The 13,038-nt window shown below is 40.2% G+C and overlaps 1 protein-coding gene across 1 annotated transcript in view; it reads right to left on the bottom strand.

Annotated features, from left to right (window-relative positions):
• LOC104915373 (zinc finger protein 474) overlaps window positions 1–2,698 on the bottom strand; it is a gene marked incomplete at its 5' end in the record, with an annotated part of 12,011 nt that extends 9,313 nt beyond the window's left edge. Inside the window, 3 exon segments of the mRNA XM_010726251.1 lie at window positions 2,383–2,474; window positions 2,476–2,586; window positions 2,588–2,698. Of these exon segments, the coding sequence (XP_010724553.1) occupies window positions 2,383–2,474; window positions 2,476–2,586; window positions 2,588–2,698 (314 nt within the window).
• Window positions 2,699–13,038: the final 10,340 nt, after the last annotated feature.

The following is a 13,038-nucleotide window of genomic DNA, read 5'->3' as shown; positions in this document are numbered from 1 at the left end:
TCCCTTTGATGTTTATTAAATCAGGACTTTTTATAGATGCTTAAATAATTCACTGCCACTTTGACTAGGTCTCTTAAATGAAATATGGACTCCCCCAGATGTTTGTTTTTCTCCTCAGAAAAGCTTTCAAAGTCTCTCCATAGACTTCCTGTAGGTCCTTCTTTCATGTGGGACCAGAACACTGCAAGAATTAAAATCTGGAAAGCAGGGTTGGAAGCTATAAACATTCATTAAGCAGGAGTAACTGATGCAGTTCCAATCAGGACCACAGTAGATTGCCATCTCATTCCACTGGTAGTATACTTTAACAGAATTAATAAGCAACTAGATAGCTGGCAATGTGAGCAGTATAGAACCATTTGCAGGAAAACGAGGAAGACTGTAGAGGAGACTCATATCTTTTCTCTGCTCATAGTGTATCTCTAGTCCTTCCATGAGCATAGTGTTTTTTGACGTTCTTTGCTGTATTGACATCTGAAAAATTTCAACTGGAGTTGGACACCCTCATCCATGGAGCTAAGATCAAAGGAAAAGAGGTTTTCTTTATCTTCTTCTTAGAAGTAGTTTTCCCACCTGCCATCGTAGGATGTTTCTTTCATTCTTTCCATACTCATCTCTGCTTTTAAAGTGTGTTTCTGTAGATAAGGACAGCTCAAAAAATAATAATAATATAAAGGATCACAAGGAGATAAAATCTCATTTCTCTTCTTGAAAGTTGTTGCTAAAAGTGAATTCCTTCAATCAATTACAAGCTGCAGCCTAGTTAGTTTACAGTGCAATTTAAAAATGAACTGATTAGATCTAAATTAGGAAAACTGCTGTTCACACACCAGGAAGAGCAGACTGGAATGCATTTCATTCTGGTTTTGCAGAACTCACAGAAGTAAGAAGTGGTAATAATGTTGTTGTTCAATAAGTCAGCAGATGTGACGGTGAATCCTCACAGGGAGCAGATGCATTGTGCAAGAGGGCAATGTTTCATGGGGTCATTCGCAGTGCCAAACCACACGCTGAAATTTGTTTTGTATGCCGCTATAACTATGGACATTTTCCCTTGTACAACCACTACTCCCTTTTTTAAACATGCAAAACTGTGTTTGATGGACAGAACTCTGCTTCACACTCATGCCTTTCACTGTACAATCACCTTTAGGGCAAGGTGATTGGTTCTTCAGCATATGGTACTATGCATTGTCACACAATGAGAACATCTCCTTTCCTACAGCTGCAGATGAACCTGTGTGGCACACTGCACCCAGTGTGGGTTATATAAAACTGGCTGACAAGAGGAATGAGGAGTGGACATGTGCTATTATCTATCAATCAGCAGCCTTAAATAAGTAAGATAAGAATCCCTCACATTGTCTTTGTGATTATACTTGCTATCATCTCAATTTCTTCAGTTTTATTTCGCAGCTAGATGCTAAATAAATGAATAAATGATGTTAAACAATGAAAATTCACGTTCAACTTTCAAAATAACTTCAAAAGAACTTTCCATAGGATATATGCACTATGTATATGATGCAGCTAAATCCCATTCTCAAAAGTGATATAGGCTATCAGGAGTCCAAGCCCCACTGAGGAAAAAAGCATTCAGCCATCTATTTTAGACACCAGGACTACACTTAGACATCTGTCTTTTTTAAAAACTCCTGGCCAAAGGACAGCTTGTGCAGAAACAAATGCAGAAAAAAAACATGCCACTTTCCAAAAGTTTGGATTCTGGAATCAAATTCAGTGGAAATAAATGTGCGGTCTTCTTTATTTTGTTGTTACACTCTGAGTTGCTGCCTTTGAACATGCAGTCCTCTGTAAACCAGTGTTCCAAGCCAAAGTTAAGAATAATGGTAAAAAATGAAATTCACTGTATTGCTTACAGGATAATGAGGCATTGTATTCCGCATTAAATATATACAATGACCTAATATCTGCTAAAGCATGTAACATTCAAAGCTTGCCTAAGCTGCTGAACAGAGTCTTCTAATAAGCTGCAGCACAGCACATGAAGGTCTCCTTCAGGAACATAATTCCCAGAGGAGCAGAGAGTATTCTCTTTCAACAGAAAAATTAAAAGAAATAGGAATAAGTAATTTTCTTAATTCAAACAATATTCCCCTTTTTTGTTAGTAGCTATTCAGCAGAGAAACATTTGCACAGAGACAAGAGATTCCTCTGAAATAAACTGGTTATAAAATCTCTCCTGAAGCATCAAGATGCACCCACATGCTTTCAAACAGCTTGTGTTTAGCGATTTACCTTGCTTAATGGTGCAGCCCCTCTCTTTCATCGCCAGGTCTTAGATGGATCTTCTCTTTCTTAGCAGCACCCAGAGCTTAGACCTTTACCGTATTTACTGGGGTTAGAACTTGGCAACCTCACAACACTGGTAGCTCCCCAGGTGCGGAATAAGACAAGTCTGGGAGGAAAGTCCAGCCACTGTTCCCACAGGGCAGAAGCTGGGCTTCAGCACTGTGACAAAGTTGCCTTATTTTCAACTGTAAAACTAAAGGAACCACCAGGAAGGACCTCAGGTCTCCTGGGCTCTGGTCTTTTGAACGTCTTGGTATTGAGATGTCTTGATTATTTGCAATATCCACTTCTCTAGGCACTGGGGTTCATGTATAGAAATAGTCTGTGATCCAAATTCTCTGACACAGATGTAGCATATCTTGAAAAAAGGACTTCTTGGTGGTATGATTGGTTAATTCAGTAGCATTCAAGACATTGCCTGCTATGATACTATTGCAGTGCCTGTGGTCCAGCTTCAAGATGTACTACTACTGGCAAAATTAGGGGAAGATCTGATATATTAGAAGGTACAATCTGCTCTAAAAGCAAAATGGTAGACACCAGCAGGGGCATCTCCAGCACTTAGCAGAGTGTTACTAATTTTGTTCAGATTTTTTTTCTTGACATTTATTTCCATGAAGAGTACAACACTGGTAGGAGGTAAAGAATATGTCATATGAGAGGGAGCTGGATGTTTGTTTAGTCTCAAAATGACAGCTAAACATATTTCAGTTCTTCACTTCACTACCTGTCACTATACACAGACAACTCTGTCCGAAGTTCTAAATGAACTTTAAAATTCATTTCTCATAGAGATCATTTTTGGGTATGATCCTTCTTTGATCAGAGGGTGGTGAGACACAGAAAAAGGTTGCTCTGAGCAGTTGTGGGTCATTCATCCCTGAAGATGCCCAAGGAGAGGATGGAAGGGGTCCTGGGCAGCATGATCTGGTGGGAGGACAACCAGCACACAGTGTGGGGGTTGGAACTTGGTGGGCTTTAAGTTCTCTTCCAACCCAGGCCATTCTGTGATTGTATAATTGTATTATTCTATGTCTCTATGATCAGAAAACAGAATTCAGATTGTGAGCATGTTAATATAAGGGTTATTGTCCTATTGCAAGAATACAAAATAACTGCCGGACTAACTTCAGTCACAAATAAGTGATTGCATGGACAGATTACTGCCAAGGTCACCACTGTCAATTCTTTCTATAACAGAAGAAACAGGTGATTGTTGCATATTGTGTGAGCAAGGATAGGGTCAAGGCATAATGGTCTGGGATTGCATCTCTCAGTTTCACTTAAGAATCCCCTTGCTTTCATAGATCAGGAGCACAAGACAATCTATTAAATGCACTCTAAGCAAACTGCTGTGCATATGATCTATAATCACGTGTATTCTAAGCAAACAGTATTAGCCTATGACTAATCAGTATTCCAGGGTTGGGGGGGAAGTAAATTAGAGTAGGTGGGGTACATTAGGTTGGGTAAGGTTATACAAATTCCAGGGAAGGTAAACTAGGGCAGGAAAGGTGATATGACCTGTCTTGTCAACATTTCCTTTGTGGGATGGGGTCCAAGGGAAGGAGGGCTTGCAAGCTGGAGGTCTCAGGCTGAAAGGAACTGTGAAAGCTGTCCTCCAGCATCCTGACTTTATACTCCTTTTACATGTGGTTTGCCATGGTGGGTGGGATGAACTGTTACAAGGTATGCAAACCAAGACATAACCGTGGATATGAAAAACTTGCAGAAAAATAGAGAAGCTTCCATTTGTTCCTTAAGAACCTCGTTTTCAATTCCTAAAAACTTGAAGGATTGTTCTAGGTTAGTCATCACGCAGTTTTATGGCCTCCACGCTTTTGCCAAAGGCAACACTTCCACATTTCCTTGACAACATCTGGTCATAGCTCAGGCCCCCGACATGAGTACCAGGCCACACATTGTTAGGCATGGGTAAGGTGAGGGTAGTGACAGAGACATAGCTACAGCCTTATGCTGCTTGGCCAGGAGCAGTTCTTGTTATCCACCATACCAGGCTACCCAGAGCCACATCCAGCCTGGCCATGAATACCTCTAGGGATGGGGCATCTACAACTTCCTTGGGCAACCTGTTCCAGTGTGTCACCACTCTCCAAGTAAAAAACCTCCTCCTAATATCTAACCTAAACCTCCCCAGTCTCAGAAGGTCTACTTTTCTGATCTTAACTTTACAGAATCACTTCATACCATAAATTACTGCTGCAAAATTTTGCCACTTTCAACCAGATAGCTCATGTTGTTCAGTTAGGTGAGTGGTCGAGGTATATGAAGTTTGGATTTGCAAACTAGCAGAGGCTATTAAAGGCTTTTCAAAGGCTGGGAGTGTTTCCAAGGAGGGTGGCCTGTGCATGAATCCAAGTTGGAAATTAGCCAAGCTGTTTAGGAGGATGAAGGCAATGGAGAGACAGGGAGACATTAATGGGTCACAAAGGCAGGGGAGATAAGGGTTATTGGCGGGTCACAGGAAAGCAGCATCAGAAAGTTCAGCTACATTCCTGGGAACTTCAGAACTTTGCAAGACTACACTCACAACTACGTGTTCTATTTATTGATTTATCTCAGAATTCTATTTTCTTCTACCTGAGAGGATTCTTAAAGGAACAATAGGCATTTGTTTAACTGCCAAGTGAAGAACTTTCTCTATTACTATTAACAATGAATCAGTTAATAAAAGATGCTATAAAGATCCTATTAACAATATACCCTATTGTTGGATTTTCAAGCTTGCTATTGTAAATACTTCATAACGAAATTATGCTTCCTTGTGGGGATTACACCATTTGGTCTACATTTATTCCTGTCAAGTTGACCATTATTATTTGGAAAATTGCTATAAATTCAGTGTGAATGAATGAAAAATGAAAAGGCATGGAAGCAGCTCAGATGATCTTTTTTCAAGCTCAGTAATAAAGATGTGGAAGTAAAACAGAATTGGGATTTAAATTTCCTTTTCAAAACACATAACTGGGTTACTTTTTCTTTCTAAAAATACTGTAGCATTATTTAAGAAAGTGGGAAGGTGCAGTTGATCATTACATATACTATTTGGAAAACATTAATCTCCTCTGCAGTTCCACTGAGTACAATATCTAACAAAATACCTCATGAACTGAAATGACAGTGTTTTCAAGTAAGGGATGAGTTGAATTTACTTAAAAGTAACTGAAATGCAACAGCTAGTTCAAAATCAGGCTGAGAGCTTCACTCAGAGTGATAAGAGTGCAGATAGTTCAATACATCTCTTTTCTTCTTGTGCTTCCTGTTCTTAAGCTTCTCCTAATCAGAAATCACAGTAATAGCACTATTATCCAGTCTTTCGCAATGCTGCCTTTTCTTAGCTGTCATGTGTGATTTAACTTACACGGGTAAATGGAAACTTTTTCCCTGAAATGGCCTTCTTTATGTCTTCTTTCACATCAGTGTTGGAACTTGGAAGCAAAGTTGACACATACGTTTCCTATTTCCTGTACGCAGCCTGTTCCTGAAGAGTAACCCACTCTGTTTTTCATCTCTCTTGATTCTTTCATGTAAACAATTCCTCAAAACCCATTATAAGGTCGTTTTATAAGCCTGGATTCTTTGACTGAACAAAACATACTTGTGCTAGCTAGGGGATTAAATTGGCTGTTTCCAATGAATCCTCAACACTACTGCTTTTGACTTAACTAGAATTCCACATTGAGACCTCCCAGATGAAAAGTAGAGTTAACCTTGTGCAAGAACATATTGTATGTAGCCTCCTGCTGCCAGAACATAAACGTGCTTATTCGGTGGACAAAATATAGAAACAGGTGTGATAACAGGGGGAACCCGCTCATGTATAGTTTGCAAATGTGGTTGATATGGCTTCTCCACTTGCAGTTGTATCAGACTGTAAACTCCATTTAAACTATACAGCTGGCTTACTGTCACTGTTCCCCCTCTCCCAGTACAGATGCAAAAAAGATAAAGCATTGCACCAGATACACAGAACTAAAAACAAAGGACATGGAGCTTTCAAGTTCATACATTTCAAAGAAATAATCCCCTGGATATGCTTGACTCCCTGTAAATGCAGAGCCAAACTTTCATGTTTTTGTGTTTTCAGGAAGGGGGATCATAAGCAAGCAATATAAATACTGGGAAAAACTGATTCCTTTACTATTTTTAAAACAGTGCTTCGTAAAGCTCTGAAAAGGATTTATAGGATTTATTTGCTTGAGGTGGCAGTGGCTTACATCCAGGATTTTCTTTGGAGAGGTCATCTGTAACTGCAGAGTACTTACACATTTAGGTCAGGGTTATGAGAACATCTGTGTGGGCTGCTCTGCCTGAGGAAGTGTATGACAAGTCAGAGATGAGTCACATTAAGGAGGAAACACATGACCCCAAAATGGTGGCATCCAAGTATTATGGCCTAGTGGAAGTCCAGCTGTTGATCAGCCTGCCAGTGTGATAAAAGAACAAACCAATGATAATGGATAATCCAGAATCTTGGATTCAAGAGTTTCTGAATGTGTAACACTCTATCAAAAATACACTTCACTTTGGGGCAGTTTTTTCTTTGTTGGCCTACACAACTGTGCTTGATCTTGTCTAGTCACGCTGCCTGTTCCTACCTCAGTGTTTGACATCGTAAACCTTCTGTTTGCAATTTCTCATTTGTTGTTAAAAGTAAATCATCTTATTAAAGGTGATTTATGGCATTTGGATTTAATTTACAACTATTCGAAAAGAAAATTTATTTCATTTTTAATACCTGAATTTACTGCTACAGAAATTAAAAACATCACAAATGGCTTTAAAAGAGAAAAAACAAGAAATAGCATTGTCCTGTGAGAGTACCCAGAGATACCGCTTTCTCAGTCTGGACTAGACTATATAAAAAAACAGTGGAGAGCAAGACTAAGAGGACAAAGGGTGGAGATGGACAGAGATGAAGTAATCTGCTTAACATAACACAGAAAGTCAAGGAGTAGATAAATAGAGATTTTTAAATACCTCAACAATAAATTGATTTGGCTACAGGGTTTTCTAATATAGGTCTATTCATCTTAAGTACTTCAGGTCAGTCTTTTCTTCTTTTTCTCCTATTTACTAGATTTTTATTATATTTACACATAAAAGAGGCATCAGAAAAGAACCAAACTGACATCTTTTGTTAAGCACAAAAATCCTTGCTTAAGGCTCTGTTTCCATGTAACATGCTTCCTGTGAGGCATCCCATTATTCTTTAAGGGAAATAAAATTGAATTAAATGAACATCTTAAGCTGTGCTAATTGTTGTTTTGTATGGTTCAATTATAAATCATTTTAGAAATTTGCTAAAATACATGTTAGGAAAACTTCTGCTCCAATAAGCTTGCTCAGTCATCTTTATCCAAAAAAAAGGCAGAGGATTCTACAGCTTTCTTTATTCGAATAAAGGGAGAGTCCACTGGGGCATAACCTTGTGGGGTCTTTGAAAGTACTGGGGTAAACAGCCCCACTCTTATTGCTGTACTTTGATGCTAGTGAGCCCTTCCTCCTTTCCCCACTGGTTGAGATACTCTGGGTTCACATTCTTCTCAATTTGCCTATCAGCAATCCCCCAGTAGCTACCCCGCTTCATTTCCTTTGTTTACACATCTTTTGTAATATGGGTTCAGAATTTGTTGTTTTGCCCAACTAGAACTATCTCTGTATCCTCTTTGTTCTGCCCAGCAGACAGAGCTACACGCAGGTGCTAAGCCAGCATCTCCTGCCACATTCCTGCAAGATCTTCACAAATTTTATTTTGCAAGAACAGTTTATCCTTGTTTTCCCTTCAATAGTCAAAGATAACTTGGACAAAAGTATTGGATAATTTGCAGTGCCTTTCTGTTGGATATGTATTTTGCTGAAAGATGAAAGGAAAAAAACATTCTTACACTTTTAACAATCTTTTTAGCAAATTAATCATATATTAAAGCCTCCTCCTTTTTCCAGCTCAGCATAGAATTTTGTTCAAGTTCCTGGAAGAGTCTCTTCCAATTAGTCCAGGTGACAGCATCATTGGACAGCGAAAGGGCAACAGATGTCATCTACCTGAACTCCTGTATCATAGCCTTTGACAAGGACTTTCACCATGTCCTTCTCTCTAAATGGGAAAGGTGTGGATTTGAAGAAAAGATTGTTCGATGGATTAGGAATTGGTTGGCTGGCCGCAGCCAAAGGGTTGTAATCAATGGTTCTGTGTCAAGGTGGAGGCCAGTCACAAGCAGTGTCCCTCAGGGGTTGGTGTTGGGACTGGTGCTCTTCAACATCTTTATCAATGACAGACAATGGCATCGAGTGCACCTTCAGCAAGTTTGCAGATGGCACCAAGTTGAGCGGTGCAGTCAATACACTGGAAGGAAGAGAAGCCATCCAGAGGGACTGGACAGGCTGGAAAAGTGGGCCCATAAAAACCTAATGAGGTTCATTAAGGTCAAGTGCAGGGTGCTGCACTTGGTTTGGGGCAATCCCAGGGATTATACAAACTGGGAGATCTCCTTGAGAGCAGCTTCGCAGAGAAGGACTTGGGGGTTCTGGTGGATGAGAAGCTGATGTGAAGTCATTATGACTCCTGCTAGTTGAAATACACACATACACATACTGGACATGAACCAGCAGTATGTGCTTGCAGACCAGAAGGCCAACTGTGTTCTGGGCTGCATTAAAAAAGGGGTGGCCAGCAGAGGAGGGAGGTGATTGTCCCCCTCTATTCAGCTCCTGTGAGACCATATCTGGAGTCTTTCCAGTACAAGATGGATGTGGAGCTGTTGGAGAAGTTCCAGAGGATGGCCACTAAGATGATCAGAGGGCTAGAGCACCTCTCCTATGAACAAAGGTTGAGGGAACTGGGCTTGTTTAGCTTGGAGAATAGAAGACTCTGGGGAGACCTCATTGTGGCCTTCCAGTACTTGAAGGGAGCATGTAAACAGGAGGGGGAATGGCTGTTTACGTGGGCTGATAATGATAGGACAAGGGAGAATGGTTTTAAGCTGAGACAGGAGAAGTTTAGGCTGGATATTAGGAGGAAATTTTCTACTCAAAGGGTGGTGACACACTGCAACAGGTTGCCCAAGGTGGTTGTGGATGCCCCATCCCTGGAGGAGTTCAAGGCCAGGCTGGATGTGGCTCTGGGCAGCCTGGTCTGGTGATTGGTAACCCTACACATAGCAGGGGGGTTGAAACCAGATGATCATTGTGGTCCTTTCCAACCTAGACTACTCTATGATTCTATGATTCTAATCTTTTCCTTCAGTCAAGCAAAAATACTAACCTCTTATTTGAATAAGCCTTTATAAAGATCACTGAGAGTTTGGTGATACATAGTTTTCTATGTCAGGTTGCTTTTTCATGTCACAGATGAGCATAGCCCATGTTTTTATGCTCCCCTCTGTCATGAAAATAATTTGAAACCTTTGAACATACAGTTTTTGGAGCGTACCTCTACTTCTGGCAGCTTCAAGACGCTCTTAGTCTTTAAATTATAACATTACAGCAGCCTGATTTAAACACCTTATGAGTAATGCACACTCGGAAATATCCAGCTATGAAGATTGTTCCATCAGAGGATCAGCTGCACATACAGCTGTACCCTTTCCCCAGTACATCATCAGCAAAGGCTGGCGATGACATCTTTGTTAAACGTGATTGTGCTCAGCTTAGAGACAAAGCAAGAGTGCCCAATGCCAAAAGTTAACAGATTAAAAAAAATAAACAAAAGTACCACTGTTTCCAGATGCATACAAACAGGTTAGAACTAATTGGAAACAATCTTTTCTTCCATAGTTATAAGCATTTAGAGAAAATGCTTTTCTTTTTTTTTTTCAAAAATATACTAGTATAAGTTTCAGGAAAATAAAACAGAAATTAGGAGCACATGTATGTGTATGTTGCAGAGGTTCATTAGAACATGATAGAAAGGTATAATCTTGAAACTTCAATTTGACTCACAGAAATAGCTACTTAAGGTGTTGGTCAACAAGTCAACTAAGTTGACAATCTAGTTAAGAGTTTTCGTTATTTTCCTCAGATCTGTTAAAGTGCTTGCATCTTTATTTGCATCTGATTCATTTCCTACTCAAAACTTCATGGATCAAACCAAAATTCACTGATGTCAATAGCAGTCATCACATACTTGGCATTTTAGATGACTCTACATCTAAATATGCTGTAATTAGTCTTTTTTTTTTTAATTTACTTTATTTAATTTAAGAATTCACTTTTATTAATGTATTGCAAGATAAAGCTGGAGACTGGTTCTAAAGACCAGGTGTAGTTCTTCTGCACTACAATGTCCTTTTCTGCCCAAAAGTAAGGGAGAATTACTTTGATTTTACAGAAAATATAAACTGATGTGAAGTCATTATGACTCCTGCTAGCTGAAATACACACATACACATACATAATATGGAAAGATTTATTTATTTTTTTTTTTCAAAAAAATGTAGCACATCATTAATTTCAAAACTCCAATTTCTGGACCAATGCCAGCAATGCCATTGTCTCTCAGATTTCTTCCATGCTCTAAAACAAAGGTTCTTGCTTTGCAGAAGCAAAGACATACTTTACTTAGTGTTGCACCGTAACTGTGCAGGGTGAACATTACCTTAGTTTTAATCAAGTACAATTATTTAATGCACTCAGCTCACTTTTTATGTTAATAATAATACCCTGCCTGCACATTTACTCTTGTTCATAAATGAGAGGGTAGAAATGTAACAGAATAGGCATATTTCCAGCCTGGGTGACACTGAAGATACCAAGTATCACTATCTCAGTCAAAAACTGAGTTGCAATAGACCTGCGAAATTAAGCACCATGCAACCTGTAGAGAGCATCTCAGATATCCATAAAGTAATGAATAGGCCGCACATTTACCCTATCTACAACACAGGACTGCAAGAGCTAGCAGACATAGAAGCAAGTAAGTTTATACCATGTGAAACAAGCTATGTGCACCTCCAAGATTGTGTCTTCGTTCAATGTCTCTGTTTCTGGGACTATTGTGTGCAGAATGTGGTTGACTTCTAATGATTTGGATAAAGAATGTGCCTGCACAGCAGGTAGTTTGAGAGAGAATTCCAGGAAAGAAGGCTGATCTTATAGTGGGGAAAAAAAAAGATAGATAAATGCTAAATAGGGTATCAGTTTTTTTGAGCCAAAAAGAGCAGCTGGGCATTTTACCATGTACAACCTGACACAAGTCACAGGAAACCAGAGGAATGACAATGTCCATGTGCTGAGACCCTGACACTAGAAATTTAAAGTTATTCATGGCAGGAAATGCACTTATCTGGCCTCAGAGGAGAAAGATTTGTCTTTGTTCATCAGCCCTTCTGCTTGCTTACAGCCAGGCCCTCGAGATTCCAAAGGAGGCTGGCTGCTTGCTACCAAGCATTGCATGTGGAGAAGAGAGGATGCAGGACAAAGCCACTCAGCCCCAGGCTCTGCAAGGTGCAGCTCAGGCCCCTCACTGCTACCAGCACTCGAGCTTCACAAGGAGATCAGGGTACTGATAGAGTATGCAGTTCACTCACACATAACTCCTGAAGGGAAATCACAATGTCTCCAAGCCTTGCTGCCCTTCTACCTGCCCACCACATGAGGTTTGCAATCTGATCCAGTGCTTGGAAACCCAGCAATACCAACACATCAACAACATTTTCCCCTATGTTATCTTCCTCCAAGGAATGCTCAAAACTCCCAGGTTTCTCAAGAACTGAGCTTCTTTGATGTTACCTTTTGGTTCAGTTTAGGGAGGTGGAACAGCAGAGTTAGTTGCATGCACAATGAGAACATCATCCCCCTCTCTTCTGTACATTTAGCTTTTTTACCCCCATTTTACTTTTTCAGCAGCTCCTCTTGGGGGTCATACTGGGGACAGGGCCATATGATGGTAACTACTGCCTTAAAGTGCCATGGCCACAACTAAACACAGATACCCCCCAGCCTCTCCAGGCACACACTGGCCATTCTTTTGCCACAGGAAGGAGAGAGAAACCCATGTGCAGGCTGGATCAGCAAAAATGGGCCTGAGCAGAGGCTGTTGCCCCAGCACCGGCCTTCACTTCCCCATTCCCAGCTGGGGAAACCTTGACTGATTAGATTTTGAGACAAAATGTGTCTTTTTCTGCCAGGCAAGCAGTGGAAATGGTGAAGAAAAAAAGTCAGTTTGATCAGCTCTGTAAGTTCTTCCTTGGCTCTGCATCCCTCACCAGGGACATATCTCTCAAAACCTGTCATTGCAGGAAAGGAGTCAAAGGGCCTCATTTCACAGCCCAGGGAATAGAGAAGAAAAAAGTACTATGAGCTCTAACTCCTACATAAGCACTGTTTGCTTTCAAAAATGCAGTTTTTGGTGAAATCGTTTCCACATTTTTCCATATCTAACTTTTGCAAGCTTCATATTGTCAATGAAAATTCATTTGATGGAAAAAAATAAACAATTATGATGGAGTCACACCCCATGCTCCAACGCATTCTGCTGGCAGTGCAAGTGCTTTTTGCATTCTGCCCCTTTCTGCACAAGAAACTTCAGCTGTCAGTTGTTGAAAACCTGACAATGAACAGGAGGCATGGTTTGTTAGCAGTGTCATATATTGCTAAGAAACAGGAATCTGTTGCATACAAATTCTTGAATGAGTTTCACATTGAAACTGCTGGTGTGGAAGATTTGCTGTTAGACAAGCAAACCACTCAAATGGGTTTTTTAAA

Source organism: Meleagris gallopavo, chromosome Z (assembly GCF_000146605.3).
Source record: "Meleagris gallopavo isolate NT-WF06-2002-E0010 breed Aviagen turkey brand Nicholas breeding stock chromosome Z, Turkey_5.1, whole genome shotgun sequence".
NCBI lineage: Eukaryota > Metazoa > Chordata > Aves > Galliformes > Phasianidae > Meleagris > Meleagris gallopavo.
Note: the sequence above shows the minus strand (reverse complement) of the source record. Positions and strands in the feature narration are given on the sequence as shown.